The sequence below is a fragment of the Ascidia mentula genome, chromosome 4 (assembly GCF_947561715.1).
Source record: "Ascidia mentula chromosome 4, kaAscMent1.1, whole genome shotgun sequence".
NCBI lineage: Eukaryota > Metazoa > Chordata > Ascidiacea > Phlebobranchia > Ascidiidae > Ascidia > Ascidia mentula.
This window is the reverse complement of record NC_138569.1, coordinates 868,693-885,758: the sequence shown is the minus strand read 5'-3', so window position 1 is coordinate 885,758 and position 17,066 is coordinate 868,693. Positions and strand designations below refer to the sequence as shown.

Genomic DNA, 17,066 nt, shown 5'->3' with positions numbered 1-17,066 from the left:
TATTTTTCAGCGGGTTCTGTTACAAAAAGTCATATTGACAGTAATCAGTAATTCTAACCGGTTAGCTGATCTCATAAAATTTGGTGGGACGTTTCTACAGAACCGGTACGAACCGGCTGAATCCCACCAACGGTTTTATCCCAATATTAGTTTATTGTTTCTTTGTATTGTTCTAGCGCCATTTATCGCCAAAATACTTTAGGGAAATTTCCCTAACTTAGATTTTGTTTTAAAAAGGCATAGTTTTTTTTAGAAGGGATGCAACAACTTACTAGAAACAACAACGCTTGATAATTATTACATTAGTGTTGTTTCTTATGTGCCATCTAGCATTTCACATTTCACAGAATTCATATCGTGGGTAATTTAGACGAAAGTAGAACTCTTATAAAACAGACTGTAGGCTATACTGATAGAATAAAAACTTAATTGTTTTGAAAAGTTTCTTTTTGTTGTTTTGATAAGTTTCGTACATTTGTTGTTGACTTTCCAGAATTTTTTTGCATAAAATTGAAGAGATGTAGGTTTTCAACGACGTCAGTTTCCATATATGCAAGCGACAGAAGCTAGCACTACATCACCATTTGCTCGCAACTGTTGAATGTAGAGTGAATGTTCATAAATGCAAAACCGAGGATGCATTGAACGCATCAATTGCAACTTACGAAGATTACGGTATGCTGGTGATGCAATTTATGAACGTTATAGGGAATGACGGCCGTCTTGCCCAGTCAGACGGAGACTTTCTACATTGTGGAGACCGTCGTCAGCCACCACCAGCAGTGATGATGGGTCGTTGCTCTTACTTCGCAATTCAATCGAACCGAGAAATATCAAAAACAACACGATGGGATTAAATCGCTTACAATATGTTTTCATTCAAAGGGTAAACTCTTTACAATTGTGTATTTAACACCAATTCATTCTGACAGATTTGTTGTTTCGTTTAACCCAACCCATGCGGTGGTGCGTCCACTGTACGATAGCGCGTAGACTTGAGGTTGATCACGTCGAGAAAGATCTTTTGACAAACGGCTTATCTTATCGTCGAGATGTGTTGTATCATAGCATACCCGCCTGATACTTTCCGTGATATTGCATTTCTAGAAACGCTAAGGAGAGCGTTCAATACGAGAGTGAGACAGGCTGTGCCCGAAGAAAAAGTGCGATGACATCAATTGCGAGACGACATTGTTTCAATCTATTATGCCGTATCGGTTCTGCAGGCGACTGACGACAGTTAACATAAAGTAGAAAGTCGTGGTGCGTTTATTTAATATGGCATTTAACAAATCAGTAAAAGTCACACGACGCAATGCAAGTTACTTGTGAGACTTTTAAATTTTCAACAACATTTTTGTTTTGTGGGTGTTGTACCTTACGCACTATGCTATTGCAGTTCGTTGACGGGCGTAGCGCGTATAGAGAGGAAAACTTCGAAGTCTTGTAAATTTCGTTACGTTATAGGTGATGACGTCATTTTGGCATGGTAACTCGTAAGGTGTCATTTGACATTCGTGTAAAGTTTCACGTTGTAGTGCTAGGGATAGCCGAGATATTAGGTGTGGTGCTAAAAGTTACCAGACCCAAATTTTAACCTGCACTAGATCCGTCTGTCATTTAACACTTGTGTGAAGTTTTAGGTTTGTATTTCTCAGGAAAGCTAAGATATTAGGTGTGGTACTTAAACTACTGCAGACCACAAGGTAACATTCCAACATAAAAATACGAGGTGTTGTTCAGTGGTTAAAAATGAAGAACTTTGTCAAGCCCTTTGTTCTTTCGGTGCAATTTCTCATTTACATACTGGGAAAATCTGGTAAGTCCAAACTGGCAAAAAACTAACAATCATATATAAAAAGCAATGATTTGTTGCTTTTAATTTTGAAGTAAATCAGATGTTGTTTTAAGTACAGTTTTTTTTTTTTTATTAAATATTTTTTCAGATGCCCAAGTATCCCTTAATGTATCTGGTGGACTTGTAGATGGGGGAAATATAGCTGTTAATTATCCACCCATATTTAGTACATCTTTCCCATCATCAATGGATTCTTGTGAATGGAAGAGAAATAATGAACCAAATATTGTATTTTACACTGGGATATGCCGAGATGTTTCACCACACAATGTGACATGCAACATAAGTACTACAACAGTAGAATCCGTGTATTCAGCACCTCCAGTTACGAGCCCAGGAATTCTGAGAATACAAATGATATGCTCTACCACTGTCAAAACTATTTCTCTGTCAGCAATATGTAAGTATTATAATTTTTCAAAAAGTTTAAAGATATAATACAGGAACCTTTGTTCAAATGATCCTAATAAAAATCTTATTTTGTAAAGTTTCATAACAGAAGCATAAAAGTCATGAAGTGTGACTTTTTCCATCCCCTAAATAAAATATTTTTGAATAAAATTATGTTGTGATACAAACAAACAATCATAAGTTAATGTGGCGTTTTGTTTTTGCATGACAACATTGATAAGGACTGAAATATTTATAACTTTTGGACCACAGTCGGAGCTTAGGGCCATTGAAGTATTTATTCTTGAATTTCTAAACTGTAAAAATAAAAGTAATTTTACCCATATGATATGTAACAAGTTTAAATTGAACATAAACAAAAAAATGTTTATTTTTCCATTTAAATTTACCTAGTATGATCTATGGGAGTTTATGCTTTAACCCCCATTAACCAAAAATATCAAGGTGTCAGCAAGAGAGGTATAATTTGGACAGTTCCGAAAAGTAAAATAGGTTTATGCCTAAATGTCTGATTGTTTCCACTAGTTTACAGTCAGTGGGTTTTTCATTTTGTTCAAATACAATCGAAGGCTTGTTGCATGCTAGACATTAAACATAAATAGGAAGTTTTAAAACACAAACCAACACAATCATATAAAGTGTAAGGTGAAATGTTCTCACCTTTTCTATTTTACCAGATTGTAGAAACGATACTTCAAGTACAGTCAACATGGATGTTCCTGCAAACAAGGATTATAACAGCATGCACCAGTTCTCATGTATGCCAAAGTATCAAGGTGTACAAGTAAATGCGGTTTGCCAACCAACTGCCGTATGGAGTCCTCAACAAATGTGCTCAGCAGGTATTGTTGAGTGTAAACATAATTAATAACTTTGGAATAATAAACAGATATAGAACAGATGCTTGGGTGACAGTTTCACAAAAATGCCAACTTTAAGTGCAGTATTAACACATACATATGTTTGTATGGTATAATTACTGTTGCCTTTCTTGAATTCTGAAGTATTCAATATTATGTAAAAATGCTGCTATTTGTCTTTTTTTCTGTACATACATTTAAACCAGGGTTTCCCTTCCTTATGTTTAAGGACACATGTCAATAAGTGTTTTTTATCTGGGTCTTTGGAAATGTGTAAGAAATCCTAGGTCTTCGAAATGTGTAAGACATTACTTATGTAGTTTATTGATTCATTTTTATTACTGCATCAGCTCTAAGGCCATTGCCAGTTATTTCTTATGTTCTTCAGTTGCACCAGAGACAGTTATGCAATACCTGGTGCAGTGTAATTTTTTATTTGTTTTTTTGTGCCAGGAAATGTAAATTAGCATCTCCACAGCAAGCCATTAGGTTTATTTAATGAAAACAAGTGTAGAATGTGGCTAATACTGAAGTAATAACCTCTCTTTTTACTCTAACTTTCCTTGCCATGTTTTAGGAGCAACATTAGGCAGTGTCACATTGAAGTCAATATTTTGATTAATGCAATGAATCATAAAAATTACCTGGATTATATGATTAAGCGTTATGCAAATAATAGGAGTATTTGTTTTACTAAAGTTAGACTGAAGTTTTGGATTTACGACCTTTACAGACTGCAGTTTGAAACCCTGTTAATTTAGTCAAATACACCCTAACTAATTTAGGAACTATTGCACATGTCAAGACTCTCGTTGTTGTTTATATATGCCAGTTTAAAACTTTACTTAATTTTTTCAAGTGTGCAATGACAGTAGTGTGAATCAGAGTGACTCTTATGTAACACCAGTAAGTGGAACAACAGTTTATATGGAAACTTTACCTTTAACATGTTCTGGAAATTACTCTGGGACTGCAGTGTCAGTTTGTGTGGATGTTGATGCATGGAATGTCACCAATTTAGCTTGGTTTAAAGAAGGTGTTGTGTAATAGTTTTATTTGCCACTAAGTACATGTGATCAAACTATTGTATCCCCTGATATGTCATACATTAATACTGGAAGTGGTATTTTGTTTCAAGTGAAAATGGATGTAAGATAAGTAGAGTACTATTAGTTTTTTTATTGTAGAGACAGCAAAGTCATCTAAGTCTTGGTGTGTTCGTTCAGTATGTTTTTCCTTTCTACAGTTGCTACTTTCAGTGTTGTTGGATCTAAAGTTGATACCACCACCATGTCTGTTGCAAACACAGTAACAAAACCAGGTATTATGCATATCGTGCTTAAAAAAATCTTTTCCACATAACCCACATTTCCTTGGCTGTAAATAATTTATTTCTTGTGTATGTTCTTGTGTATCCCTGATTTTATCTAGGATTCTAAAATTGCCAGAAAGTGTCAGCTTTAATAACAGTCCGTGACATGCTGCTTGTCTGATAGTAGTTGTTAAATCTTTTTGATATATGCAGTGCTACCTATTGGACATGGGCAAGAAGTTTTCTTTAGCATGAGTTTATTCCCTGAATGAGGTCACAAATTTCTAACATTGAGTGTAATGTCACTTTAGGAATATTTGTGTTTTTTGGTGAAAAATGGTTTAATTTGCCTGTTGTTGGTTGGAAAAAATCACATTTTAAATAATTTTGTAGTGCTTAAATAATCTGTATTTTGGACTAAATTTGCTGTGCAATATTGGAAACTGCTGATGTAAAGCATGTTTGAGTCGTAAGGCAAAACTTTGCTCTGTAACTTGTTCTTTGTCCTTGTTTTTCAAAAATCACCATTTGCATGAGGCATGTCAGTCAGAACTAGAATTTTTTGTTTAAACATTGCCATGATTTTTTTCCAGTAACCACAATGACCATGAGCACCTCAGGCAGTTCTGCAACACAATCTCCTTCCACTGCTTTAGGTACAGTTGGACTTTGATTCAGTGATGAATTCCTTACATGTGGCATAATATTTGTGCATCTAGAGGCAAAAAAGTCCTGTTCAAATTTCCTGTATTATGTTTTGCAGCTAGTTCAGTCATGACAAAAAGAAGTACTACAGAGATCAGTATTAGTTTAGAGCAAGCTGTGTCCAGTTTAACAGAGAAAGGTGATGTTTGGTATTATTTGTAGTTTCAGTACTGGCATAATGCAGTGTCCTGTTGGTATGTACACTCACAGAAATGTTATGTGGCTGACATCAAAGTCTTCATTTGATTAATCACTTGTAATATTTTTCTGTTTTTTGAGCGCTGTATGTTGTTGAAAAAGAAATTTAACGAATGTATTCATATTGTTATAAAGGTGTCTCCATGCATTCTGAATATGCATATTTTGCTTGACATAAAATTGTACAACAAGTAAACATAGCAGTAAAAAATGTTGACGTTACCAGAACAAATTATTTTTTGTGATTTTATTTACATTCCATGTTTTATTGGATTTTGAGATGAATTTATGTTGCAGCTACCAGTGGTATGGCAGCCAGGAGTACTGCAGACAATAGTAGTAGTGGCAGTAGTACAAGACAACCTATATTTAGAATGACAGAAGAAGGTGATAGTTAATGTTATGTACAGTTTGGCACATTTATTGATTAGTGATGCAGCTGTGCTTATTCTATCATAGCAATGAGACCTAAATGAAATTTTATCTGGGAGTCGTTTTGTGAAAATTTGTGTCGATCAATTTGATTTGATTTTCAGTAATTTATATAAATCACAATAATTTAACCATTACAACACAAGATCAACACAAGATCGACCAGGAGTTTTCCTGTTGGTAAACTTTGTCATATTGTCTGTCTTTGTGTTGTAAAGCATTAATATTGCATGGTGTGGATGTCAATCTGCATGATTAGATTGCACAAGCGTTAAATGATGATGTTGCAAGATTATTGAGTTTTAATATTTTGATTTAGTTACAACCACTCCAATAGCAACAGGAACAACAAGTAATGGTGGAACAACAGGTAAATACATGTAATGCATTTAATTGCAAAGAATCTGAATCAAAACAGCTAAATCCCAACTTTTTTAAGTTTGTACACATGTTCAAAAATGAACTTTACCCTGTGTACAAATACATTTATTGCTGATGTTAAGAGTTGTAACCTTCATTTGATAAATATACGTATGTGTAGACAATACAACTATTCCAGAATCAGGGACTATTAGAGGTAACATAAAAGGAAAAATGCACTTCCTTTTAAACTAAACATAGCAAAACCTAATAGACAAATCACTTAATTTCAACCTATATTTTTCAGCTTTGGGCACTTCCTGGAATGGCACACCACTTGTCATGTTCTTCCTTTCTGTTGTTTGCAATCACATATAAATTTCCATACAACAGCACTCTTCTTTGTCAACATCATAGCGTTGCACATAATTTTAATTAAACAATTGAAATTTAACATCTGAGTATAAATTTCCTCCAAGAAAATTTTAACAAGTATGCAGAAAGTTGCTGCTATACACTATACAATTACAATTTTCAAAATATGCAGCAAACCTGAAATATTGGTTTAAAAAATTCATAGTTATGTGCAATGTGTGTGATTTTAAAAATGTTTTTAAGCATTTATTTATAACTGATGCAATATTTATTTATTGTTGATTTGATCAACTTGTGATTGTTGGTTTTCCAGGAGTGAAATGTATGTTGCGAATTTCATTGTGTTTTATTTATTTACCTCATAGTGAAAAACTGTGATGGACTTTTGGTGGTTTATGGTAAAAAATATTTTTAGATTAGTGTTTGTAAGCAATGGGTATTAAAATATGTTATATGTGCGTTCTTGTAACTGTACCCTGACATTCTATCCCATTTTTAAACTCAAACAAAATTTTATTTTAATTACAAAACTACAACCACCATTACTGTACACATATAGTATTAAGTTGTGGAAATGGAATTTTTGAAACGCTGCCCTAATATACAGCTGATATTATATCAAGTCCAAGGTTATCTGGGATCATGTAGCAGCTCCAATATTTGATCAAAAAATATCACTGATGTTTATGTTCCCCATTATTGTAATTTATTGTGTTGTGGAGTTGGTTATACATTTTAGTTCTATATTTTTTTATGTTCTGGGTCACTGTACTAGACTTCAGTATTATGGAATATACTAACTTGATTTTGCAAAACATGTTTGTGCTTTGGATGATTTTTGTGGTGATATTAAAAAAAAATTATATCAATAAACTTGTGGGTCTTGACAAGTGTTGTGTTAGGCTGTTTAGGCTTCAGCATAATGCTGTGCAATAAAAATCAAAGTTAGTATATTTTCATGCAATGAAAAGCTTGTACTTAACCATAACCCACGTGTGCGCATCATCAACATTACCTAAGAGCCATTGATCATTATTTTCCCAACAGCGAGAATATCGTTTTTCATGTTGCCCGTACGCCTGGTATCCCACGTTGTGTAATATAGGAAACATATCAACAACTTGAAATATGATCGGGGCAACATGTATGATTATGTCCCGACTCATTTCCTATTAACATCAACACGCAGGCGTCAACCAACCCTAGGAAATTCGCAAAAGCATCTTCTTATTCAGGAACGTGCTTAAATTGGTTTATTTGCATATAGTAGGACGTTGTTACGGTGATACATAACACGTAGGGTTGGTTGACGCGTGAGGATGTATCACCGTTACAATGTCTAATTAAATGCAAATAAACCAATTTAAACATGTTCATAATTTATTTCTACGAACCTTACAGCTGTGAATAACTATCATTTATGCATCTAATTATTAATAGACGTACATCTTGCAACCCTTTTATTTGAAGTGAAATAAACAAGTAACATTTCCATTGAAGTATTTGAGGTTATTTACATATACGCCGGTAACACAAGCGAACAGGAAGTCATCGGCGCTTTTAGGGTAATTACAAGGTTATTATGTGCTCCCTTTATTCACATTACTCAACATATGCATTACAATAACACTAGTGGCAAAAGGCAATACATTTTGACGAAAAAATCATCTTCACAAGATTGCTTCCGAACATATTACCGTGTAGCGAACACAGTGTATATTAATATGAAAATTGTAATATTGGAACTGTTTATATTTGTGACCGGGTTCCCACGTACAAAGGTCAAACTAAACGTGGTACAATAATAATTACAGACCTTTAAACAACGACCGCCCTGACTCTAAAACAATAAAGGACTATAAAGTGCCGTCACCTGTTGGTCCGCCCTGACATGCCTAGCGGACACTTGTGACTTGTGTTCATGCTTTATATGGGCCACATTGGCTTGCATGATTATTCCATTTCTACTTGTGGTTTCATTTGGACTGCTGCCGTACGTTTCAAAACGATATTGCAAAGAGTTTATCGGCTCAAGAGTTATCGCCGTCTTCAAGATAATAGTTGTTGCAAGAGGTATAATTATTGCCTCGGTTGTTGAATTCGTGAGATTTGTCTTCAATAGATAAGGAACGATTTTGTACTCACGGTTTTTGATACCTCCAGGTGTTGAAATAACAAGATCACGTCAAAGTGGAACCAATGTTGCGTTTTAATGCGTGTTCTTCTGTAAACTCCGAAATCCGACACCAATCAGGTGAACAATCTTGTATTAAGATGGCTGAAACATACGCAGCAGTCCAAATGAAACCACAAGCAGAAATGAAATAATGATGCAAGCCAATGTGGCCCATATAAAGCATGAACACAAGTCACAAGTGCCCGCTAGGCATGTCAGGGCGGACCAACAGGTGACGGCATTTTATAGTCCTTTATTGTTTTAGAGGCAGGACGGTCGTTGTTTAAAGGTCGGTAATTATTACTCTACCACGTTTAGTTTGACCTTTGTACGTGGGAACCCGGTCACGAATATAAACAGTTCCAATATTACAATTTTCATATTAATATACACTGTGTTCGCTACAACCGCCCATAAATATTAGCTGCTTAAGTTTTTTTCTATGATTTCTAACGTACCTTGAATGTTTATTGATGTCAATCGCCAATGTTTTTGATCACATAAGGATTTGAACTCAGCGTTATCCTATGGTACGCATCCTAAGCACATTCAAAAAGCACTCGCCCAGTTTATTCTGTAGTTCTTGTCTTGTTGTTATCTTCACCGCCATTCGAACAATATTCCCGATTGGGTTTTATCCAGCGGTGGGATTCAAAGTTTTTGTCAGCCGGTTCTATCACAAAAGTCATATTTTTCAGCGGGTTCTGTTACAAAAAGTCATATTGGCAGTAATCAGTAATTCTAACCGGTTCGCTGATCTCATAAAATTTCGTAAGACGGTTCTACACAGAACCGGTGCGAACCGGCTGAATTCCACCAACGGTTTTATTCCAATATTAGTTTATTGTTTCTTTGTATTTTTCTAGCGCCATTTATCGCCAAAATACTTCCCCTAACTAAGATTTTGTTTTAAAAAGGCATAATTTTTTTTAGAAGGGATGCAACAACTTACTAGAAACAACAATGCTTGATAATTATTACATTAGTGTTGTTTCTTATGTGCCATCTAGCATTTCACATTTCACAGAATTCATATCGTGGGTAATTTAGACGAAAGTAGAACTCTTATAAAACAGACTCCATACTGATAGAATAAAAACTTTTTTGTTTTGAAAAGTTTCTTTTTGTTGTTTTGATAAGTTTCCTACATTTGTTATTGACTTTCCAGAAATTTTTTCGCATAAAATTAAAGAGACAGAGGTTTAAACGACGCCAGTCTCCATGTATGCAAGCGACAGAAGCTAGCACAACGTCACCATTTGCTTGTGACTGTTGAAGGTAGAGTGAATGTTCATAAATGCATAACCGAGGATGCATTGAGCGCATCAATTGCAACTTACGAAGATTACGGTATGCTGGTGATGCAATTTATGAACGCGCATGCACAGACTGGGAATGCTACGCATGATACACGCAAGAGGAGGATCATAAATTGCAACCGTGTACACAATTACCAGTACTTGCATGCAGGTTTAAACGCTGTATAAATCGTATGGTATATTGCTTCACGAGCTTTATCCACGCGCCAAACAATAACACAATAGGACCTAGATTATATTTGTTTCTCCAACGATTATTTGCGATTTTCACGACATGAAGTTGGTTCCTGTGACTTTGCACACAAACAGTAGTGGTAAGAACGCACATATAGTTACACACACAATAAACACTTCAACAAAATAATGAGAGAAAAACTAAAAAGTTTTATCAGTACCTATGCTTTCATATGAAAAATAGCACAACTTAACCTATGACCTCGATTCTTTGTGGCGTTGGTGCAAATCATGTATTGCCCTATTGTAACACATTATTGGGAAAAGATATGCGGTTGGCTCAGTGCTAAACTTCGTGTCCCCTTGCATTTTTCTCCTGCGCATTTATTGTTCGGTATACATCAAAATAACACTTTTTTTGAATGCTTTTTAAACTGCGCCCTTCTGTGTGCCCGATTTGTAATTTATGGGATGCAAAAAAAAGAAAGACATGTGAAGTAGACGGACAGTCGTTTTTTACTCGTAGTAATTGCGGACTATTTGGCGTGTTTGGCATTCAACAAATCAGTAAAAGCCACACGACGCAATGCAGTTTTGTGGGTGTTGTACCTTATGGAAAATGCAATTGAAGTTTGTTGACGTTCGAGGCCGTAGCGTGTATGGAGAGCAAAACTTAGAAATTTTGTACATTTTGCCACGCCAAAGGTGATCGTAAGGTGTCATTTAACATGCATGTGAAGTTTCAGATTTGTAGTGCTAGGGATAGTTGAGATATTAGGTGTGGTGCTAAACAATGCTGAAAACCTACAACATCATGCATACTGTTTATACCTTTCATTTTTTTGTCACCTTGTTATTTGAAAACCAAAAAGATTTTGTTTTTAACTTATTCTATCTCAAATATAATTGCATAACTATAAAAAACTTAAACATCGAACGAAACTATGCTAAAAGTGCACTGTTCCACTTGGCACAATATCAAAAATGCATTGGGTTAAATGTCCACCAATGACCCCAAAACCTGATCTTAAAAATAAAATTTAAAACCTTTTTTATGCAACAGGGTGTTTGGTCCTTTTTCTATTGTACTATGTAAATAATTTGAAAAAATTGACTGCTTCGCTAGTATTTTACAAGTGTATTGAACTAATTACCACTTTATACAAAAGCTTTAGACAACAAAATGTATTCAAACATTTACAAAAAAAGGCAGAAAACTGGCACTATAAGTCATGTATTCTAACGAAACATGTACAAATAAAGTTATTGGTACCAACTACACCATTGTCATAATATACTACTTGAATAACTTCCAATCAATGATAGTACCAAAAATTGCTGGATTCTGCCATGTTTTGGTTAATTGTCAGATACTGACTGGTAATTAATAGTTGTGCAAAAAACAGGAAAAAGGGCCAAGCTTAAATAAGGTCAAGTTAGTACAAGTTGGTGAAAAACAAAAGTTTGGTGCCCCAATGGTTCCAAGAGGCTAAGATTTGGCAATTTGGGTAAAATACTATGCAAAAAATTATTATAATGCATACCAATGCATATATATATATATGAAAACAAAATATTGAACTAAAAATAAATATTTTGTCGTTCAAATACTGGGGTTCTAATCCCATGTTTACTTGCCAGCAGATATGTAAAGAATACCATGACTTCATCATTTAAATAGTGTAATTAGTGTCTTATGCCACTTTTGAGATTGGTGCGACAAACAACAGAAATGCACTTAACCTAATGTATTTTTGAGTTAAAGTGTTACTCATACATGATGAATGTATAATTTATTGGTTCATACAACATGGGTAAAATGTATACAACAGTACAGTCTCCTGTACTTTAACCAAATTGATCTACATTACAGGTTACTTTTTGATTATGTTTACCATGGTGCACAATTTTGGGAGTTTGCAACTGGTATTATTTGTTGTTTTGATTCAACGAAACTTCACAGCTGGTAAGCTTACAGTAAACCTGAGTTAATCTAAGTTCAACAAATTTATGAAGGTTGGGCAAATGCCAGTTCACCCTAATTAGACAGTTGGGCATATGTGTAACCTCAAAAAATGTGGTTTGATTGTACTTGATCAAACACTGTTTATGAAAATCCTAAGTTCTATATATCTGTGGTGGTTATGTCTAAATGTTGAAATGTACTCTGGTTGTATTTCAATCATGTATATTTTTAGCAAAACTAATTTTCCTATGATTAAAAATTTAGTAAACATCTCATATTTAAGAAGCTTTTGTGTTAATATCAATGCAAGGGACACTAACATGTAACTGCAGTATCAGTATGCATTGCATACCAAATACATATTTGTAGTTTAGGTTTTCTTGTATTTTAATTTGCCAATGTTTAATTTACAGGACAAATTGTTTCTTTTGACCCACCTAAGCAGGCCAGAGGGGCAAATGTCACGGTTACTTCCACGCTTGCTTATGGATCTGGTAGTGCTCTTATGTATTTCAACACCGAGGCAACTGAAAATGTTGGTGACAATACTCTTAGACTTTTAAGTTATAAAAAACATATATATAGCAAATTTTGAGATTATTAAATTTTTTATTCTATGTAATCATATATATATCGAAATTGACGGATTAAATTGTTCTTGGGCAATTAAAAAAGTATATATAGTATGAGGACAGCAAATCAACCAAAATGCACAGCAATGTAGATCTTACAAAAACTATATTGGTGCTGTACATTCAGTATGCTTCTATTAGATTAATGTTAACCGGTTTATGTCCCAATATCTCACAAGACAGCATTTATAAATATTATGTTTCATTACAGGAAAACCATTAAGGCCTATTCTGTGGATGGGCATAGAGTACACTAGGGATGTGCTTGGGTGAACCTGAATTGATACGCTGAATATCAGCATAGTTTGCATATTTATGCAAAACCAAATATTGCACAAGATTTGTGTGCGATATTTACTGGATCATATAGGACAAAAATACAAGAACATAACAAAAACACGGTTTTGCTTAAATGTCCCAAGGGAATGAGAAAATTAAAAACGACTTTCTGCACTGGTTATCATTTTTCATTGTATAAATTTTTTTTTCCAGTCATGGTTTTGCCTTTTCATCCTAAAACAAAAAAAATCGTTTATTTTATTCTGTTTGTCATACAAACAGTTTAGCAATTTGCCAAGTTTGTGTCTGGATTAATGAGGTATGACTGTAATTGAGTTAAATTTAATGGTAAAATTTTTTGAGCAAACCAAAGGAATATAATAGAAGTATATACTTGTAAACTAAAACATAATTTGGTTTGCAAATACAATCTAAAAGTAGAAAAGACCAACAGTTTGTAAGATGTATAAAGAGCACCTTTTGTCAAGAAAAACTATATTTAATGAGGTTTTTGTCAAGAAAAGATAATGTTTGTCTAAAATCGTTGAATTCTTTATCAACTAATTACTACTGTATGTGAATATGGAACAGATTTTCATAAGATGAAAAATTTAAAACAATGTTGTGTTTAGACTGTTGCATCATTTAGCCTTCTCCAAAGTCCACCAACACCTCGATTGTGCGTTGACAGCACTCTAACCAATGTTCCCCGACAGTAAGATAGTTATTTCAGTTGTTTATCTTTTGCATTTATGGATCAATTCTATCCAAAATTACTCGCTAAGAGCTGATGATTAGCGTTAGTGTAATTTCTTCCTTTAATATCCTACAGAAATATAAATTTTGCCTTATCATATGGAAATGTGATTTTAATGTTTTTGTTTTTTGATGATACGAATATTTTGAAGGGGTATAGGACTTTAGTAGTTTTAAATAGCGTAGAGGCCACTAGGTTGAGGCTATATAGTATGTTGTATAAATGAATAACCATGGAAAAAAGAAACACCACAATATCTGTATTGGAACCAAATTTAGATGTTTTTGGCCCATGTTGTAAACATACAATCTTTCCAATGGTTGTTAAAGCATGCATTTTAACAAATACAATGTTGTCAAGTGAACTAGTTCAAAATATCTTAATGTCCTAGCATTTTCTCAGCACATTTGGTTTCGGTATTAGGTGTTCCATTTTAGATGAGCCAGGAGGTATAAAAGTTGAAATTACTTTCTTCAATGCTCAATTCAACTACTCGCAAGTTATTTGGGTTCTGATTTCTCCATCAACATACCCTTTTTCAGTACAAGGTACTTAAAAATGTTTTGGCAATGATGGGTTCTGTTTGTGTTGCTTAAAGTTCACCTTTTTATTAAAAGAAATGTTAGTAATTTTTATTTGCATTTTATAATATGCACTTAAATTTAAGTTTTTTTTTAGTTTTATTATAACAGCATGTTTTTAGATTGTGGGAATGTTTCAAGTTCTAATATCATCACGGATGTTCCACCTGGTAAAGGTTACATGAGCTCCCATATATTCAAATGTAACACAGAGTTTCAAGTATCAGAACAACCAGCTTATTGCCAAGCTGATGCAACCTGGAGCCCACAGCCTGTTTGCAATCAAAGTAACATGTATTTTTGTTGGAAAATTATTATATTTTATTGTTGTAATAGATTTTGTAATGGTTTGTATTGGAAGTTTGGTTTGCCATACTAATTCAAAACATTCTAAAACTAAGTTAAATACCTTATTAGTGTAGTACAATGACTGACAACCATCACAACTGCTATTGTGAAGATTTAACAATCTTTGTGCTTAACTAAAGCTTGATTTTCAGTAATATATAATATAAGCACACTTTCTATTCACAATAACGACTCCTATCTATTTGTGGTGATTTTAAATCGGCAATTGGTTATAAGTCACAACTAAACATGTCTGGGAGAATCTAAAACTTTTGGCTTCATACCCCATAAGGTAGTCTTTCGATGTATTTGACCATTACAACACAACATCAAAAGTGGTTCCCATGGATGATATTCAGGAAATTCTATAATGTAGAGTTGTAAAGTTTTTGGTAATTTTTTTAGTAAAGATCATGTTTTTTAAGTTTAGACAAGAACAATTTTGAAAGCTTTTTATGATTTACTGAGTCAGTTTTTGTTGTTTTTGTTTTTAAACTAAAAGAAACATGGAATTTTGTTGTCAATGATACACATTGTAATATTCTTTTAAATTATTCAAAAATGGTTTTTAATACAACCAGGAGTTTTCCTGTTGGTAAACTTTGTCATATTGTCTGTCTTTGTGTTGTAAAGCAATAATATTGCATGTTGTGGATGTCAATCTGCATAATTAGCTTGCACAAGTGTTAAATGATGATGTTGGAAGATTATTAAGTTTTATTATTTTGTTTAAGTTACAACCACTCCAATAGCAACAGCAACAACAAGTAATGGTGGAACAACAGGTAAATACATGTAATGCATGTATATTGGTAGCATACAAACCCACTGTATGTTTTAATTGCAAAGAATCTGAATCAAAACAGCTAAATCCCAACGTTTTTGAGTTTGTACACATGTTCAAAAATGAACTTTACCCTGTGTACAAATACATTTATTACTGATGTTAAAAGTTGTAACCTTCATTTGATATATATACGTATATGTAGACAATACAACTATTCCAGAATCAGGGATTATTAGAGGTAAAATAAAAGGAAAAATGCACTTCCTTTTAAACTAAACATAGCAAAACTTAATAGACAAATCACTTAATTTCAACCTATATTTTTCAGCTTTGGGCACTTCCTGGAATGGCACACCACTTGTCATGTTTTTCCTTTCTGTTGTTTGCAATCACATATAAATTTCCATACAACAGCACTCTTCTTTGTCAAAGTCATAGCGTTACACATAATTTTAAATAAACAATTGAAATTTAACATCTGAGTATAAATTTCCTTCAAGAAAATTTCAACAAGTATGCAGAAAATTACGGCTTGTGCCATGTGTTTGCATGCCTTTAATTTAAATTCTTATGACAATGCTTAGTATCAATATTTTTAAAAACACGCCCTGAATATTTTCTAAATGTAGTTACTTTCACTTTCCAAAGTACTATACAAGTATATCAAAATATGCAGCAAGTTAAAAATATTGGTTTGAAAAATGCAGTGTTATGTGCAATGTGTGTGATTTCATAAATGTTTTTGAGCATATATTTATAACTTCTGCAATATTTATTTATTTATTGTTGATTTGATCAAGCAACTTGTGATTGTTGGTTTTCCAGGACTGAAATGTATGTTGTGAATTTCATTGTGTCTTATTGACTTCCCTCATAGTGAGAAACTGTGATGGACTTTTGGTGGTTTATGGTAAAAAAATATTTGTAGATTAGTGTTTGTAAGCAATGGGCATTAAAATACGTTACATGTTTGCTCTTGTAACTGTACCCTGACATTCTATCCCATTTTTAAACTCACACAAAATTTATTTTAATTACAAAACTACAACCACCATTACTGTACACATATAGTATTAAGTTGTGGAAATGGAATTTTTAAAATGCTGCCCTAATATACAGCTGATATTATATCAAGTCCAAGGTTATCTGGGATCATCTAGCAGCTCCAATATTTGATCAAAAAAATATCACTGATGTTTATGTTCCACATTATTGTACTTACATTTTTTTTATATAGTTGGTTATACATTTTAGTTCTATATTTTTTTATGTTCTGGGTCACTGTACTAGACTCCAATATTCAGGAATATACAAACTTGATTTTGCAAAACATGTTTGTGCTTTGGATGATTTTTGTGGTGATATTAAAATAAAATTATATCAATAAACTTGTGGGTCTTGACAAGTGTGGTGTTAGGCTGTTTAGGCTTCAGCATAATGCTGTGCAATAAAAATCAAAGTTAGTATATTCCCATACAATGAAAATCTTGTACTCAACCATGCCCCCAAGTGTGCGCATCATCAACATTACCTAAG

The 17,066-nt window shown here is 33.5% G+C and overlaps 1 protein-coding gene and 1 long non-coding RNA gene across 2 annotated transcripts; both read left to right on the top strand.

The window, feature by feature from the left end:
* The first annotated feature begins 1,662 nt into the window (after positions 1-1,662).
* LOC145899484 (uncharacterized) lies at positions 1,663-4,491 on the top strand. The gene is made up of 4 exons (XM_082988279.1): positions 1,663-1,819; positions 1,947-2,258; positions 2,947-3,111; positions 4,376-4,491. The coding sequence occupies exons 1-4, from the start codon at positions 1,753-1,755 to the stop codon at positions 4,489-4,491; spliced, it is 660 nt and encodes a 219-aa protein (XP_082844405.1). The 5' UTR covers positions 1,663-1,752.
* A 153-nt stretch (positions 4,492-4,644) lies between these two features.
* On the top strand, positions 4,645-16,574 carry LOC145897452 (uncharacterized). The gene is made up of 4 exons (XR_014402380.1): positions 4,645-5,097; positions 5,205-5,285; positions 15,478-15,528; positions 15,859-16,574. It is a non-coding gene; the product is annotated as an uncharacterized LOC145897452 (long non-coding RNA).
* The last annotated feature ends 492 nt before the right edge of the window (positions 16,575-17,066 follow it).

Excerpts from the sequence above, each read along its gene's own strand:
- LOC145899484 (XM_082988279.1), top strand. The coding sequence starts at position 1,753 with ATGAAGAACTTTGTCAAGCCCTTTGTTCTTTCGGTGCAATTTCTCATT. Across the intron at positions 2,259-2,946 it reads TATTTCTCTGTCAGCAATAT|ATTGTAGAAACGATACTTCA; the intron begins GTAAGTATTATA and ends CTATTTTACCAG. Across the intron at positions 3,112-4,375 it reads TCAACAAATGTGCTCAGCAG|TTGCTACTTTCAGTGTTGTT; the intron begins GTATTGTTGAGT and ends TCCTTTCTACAG.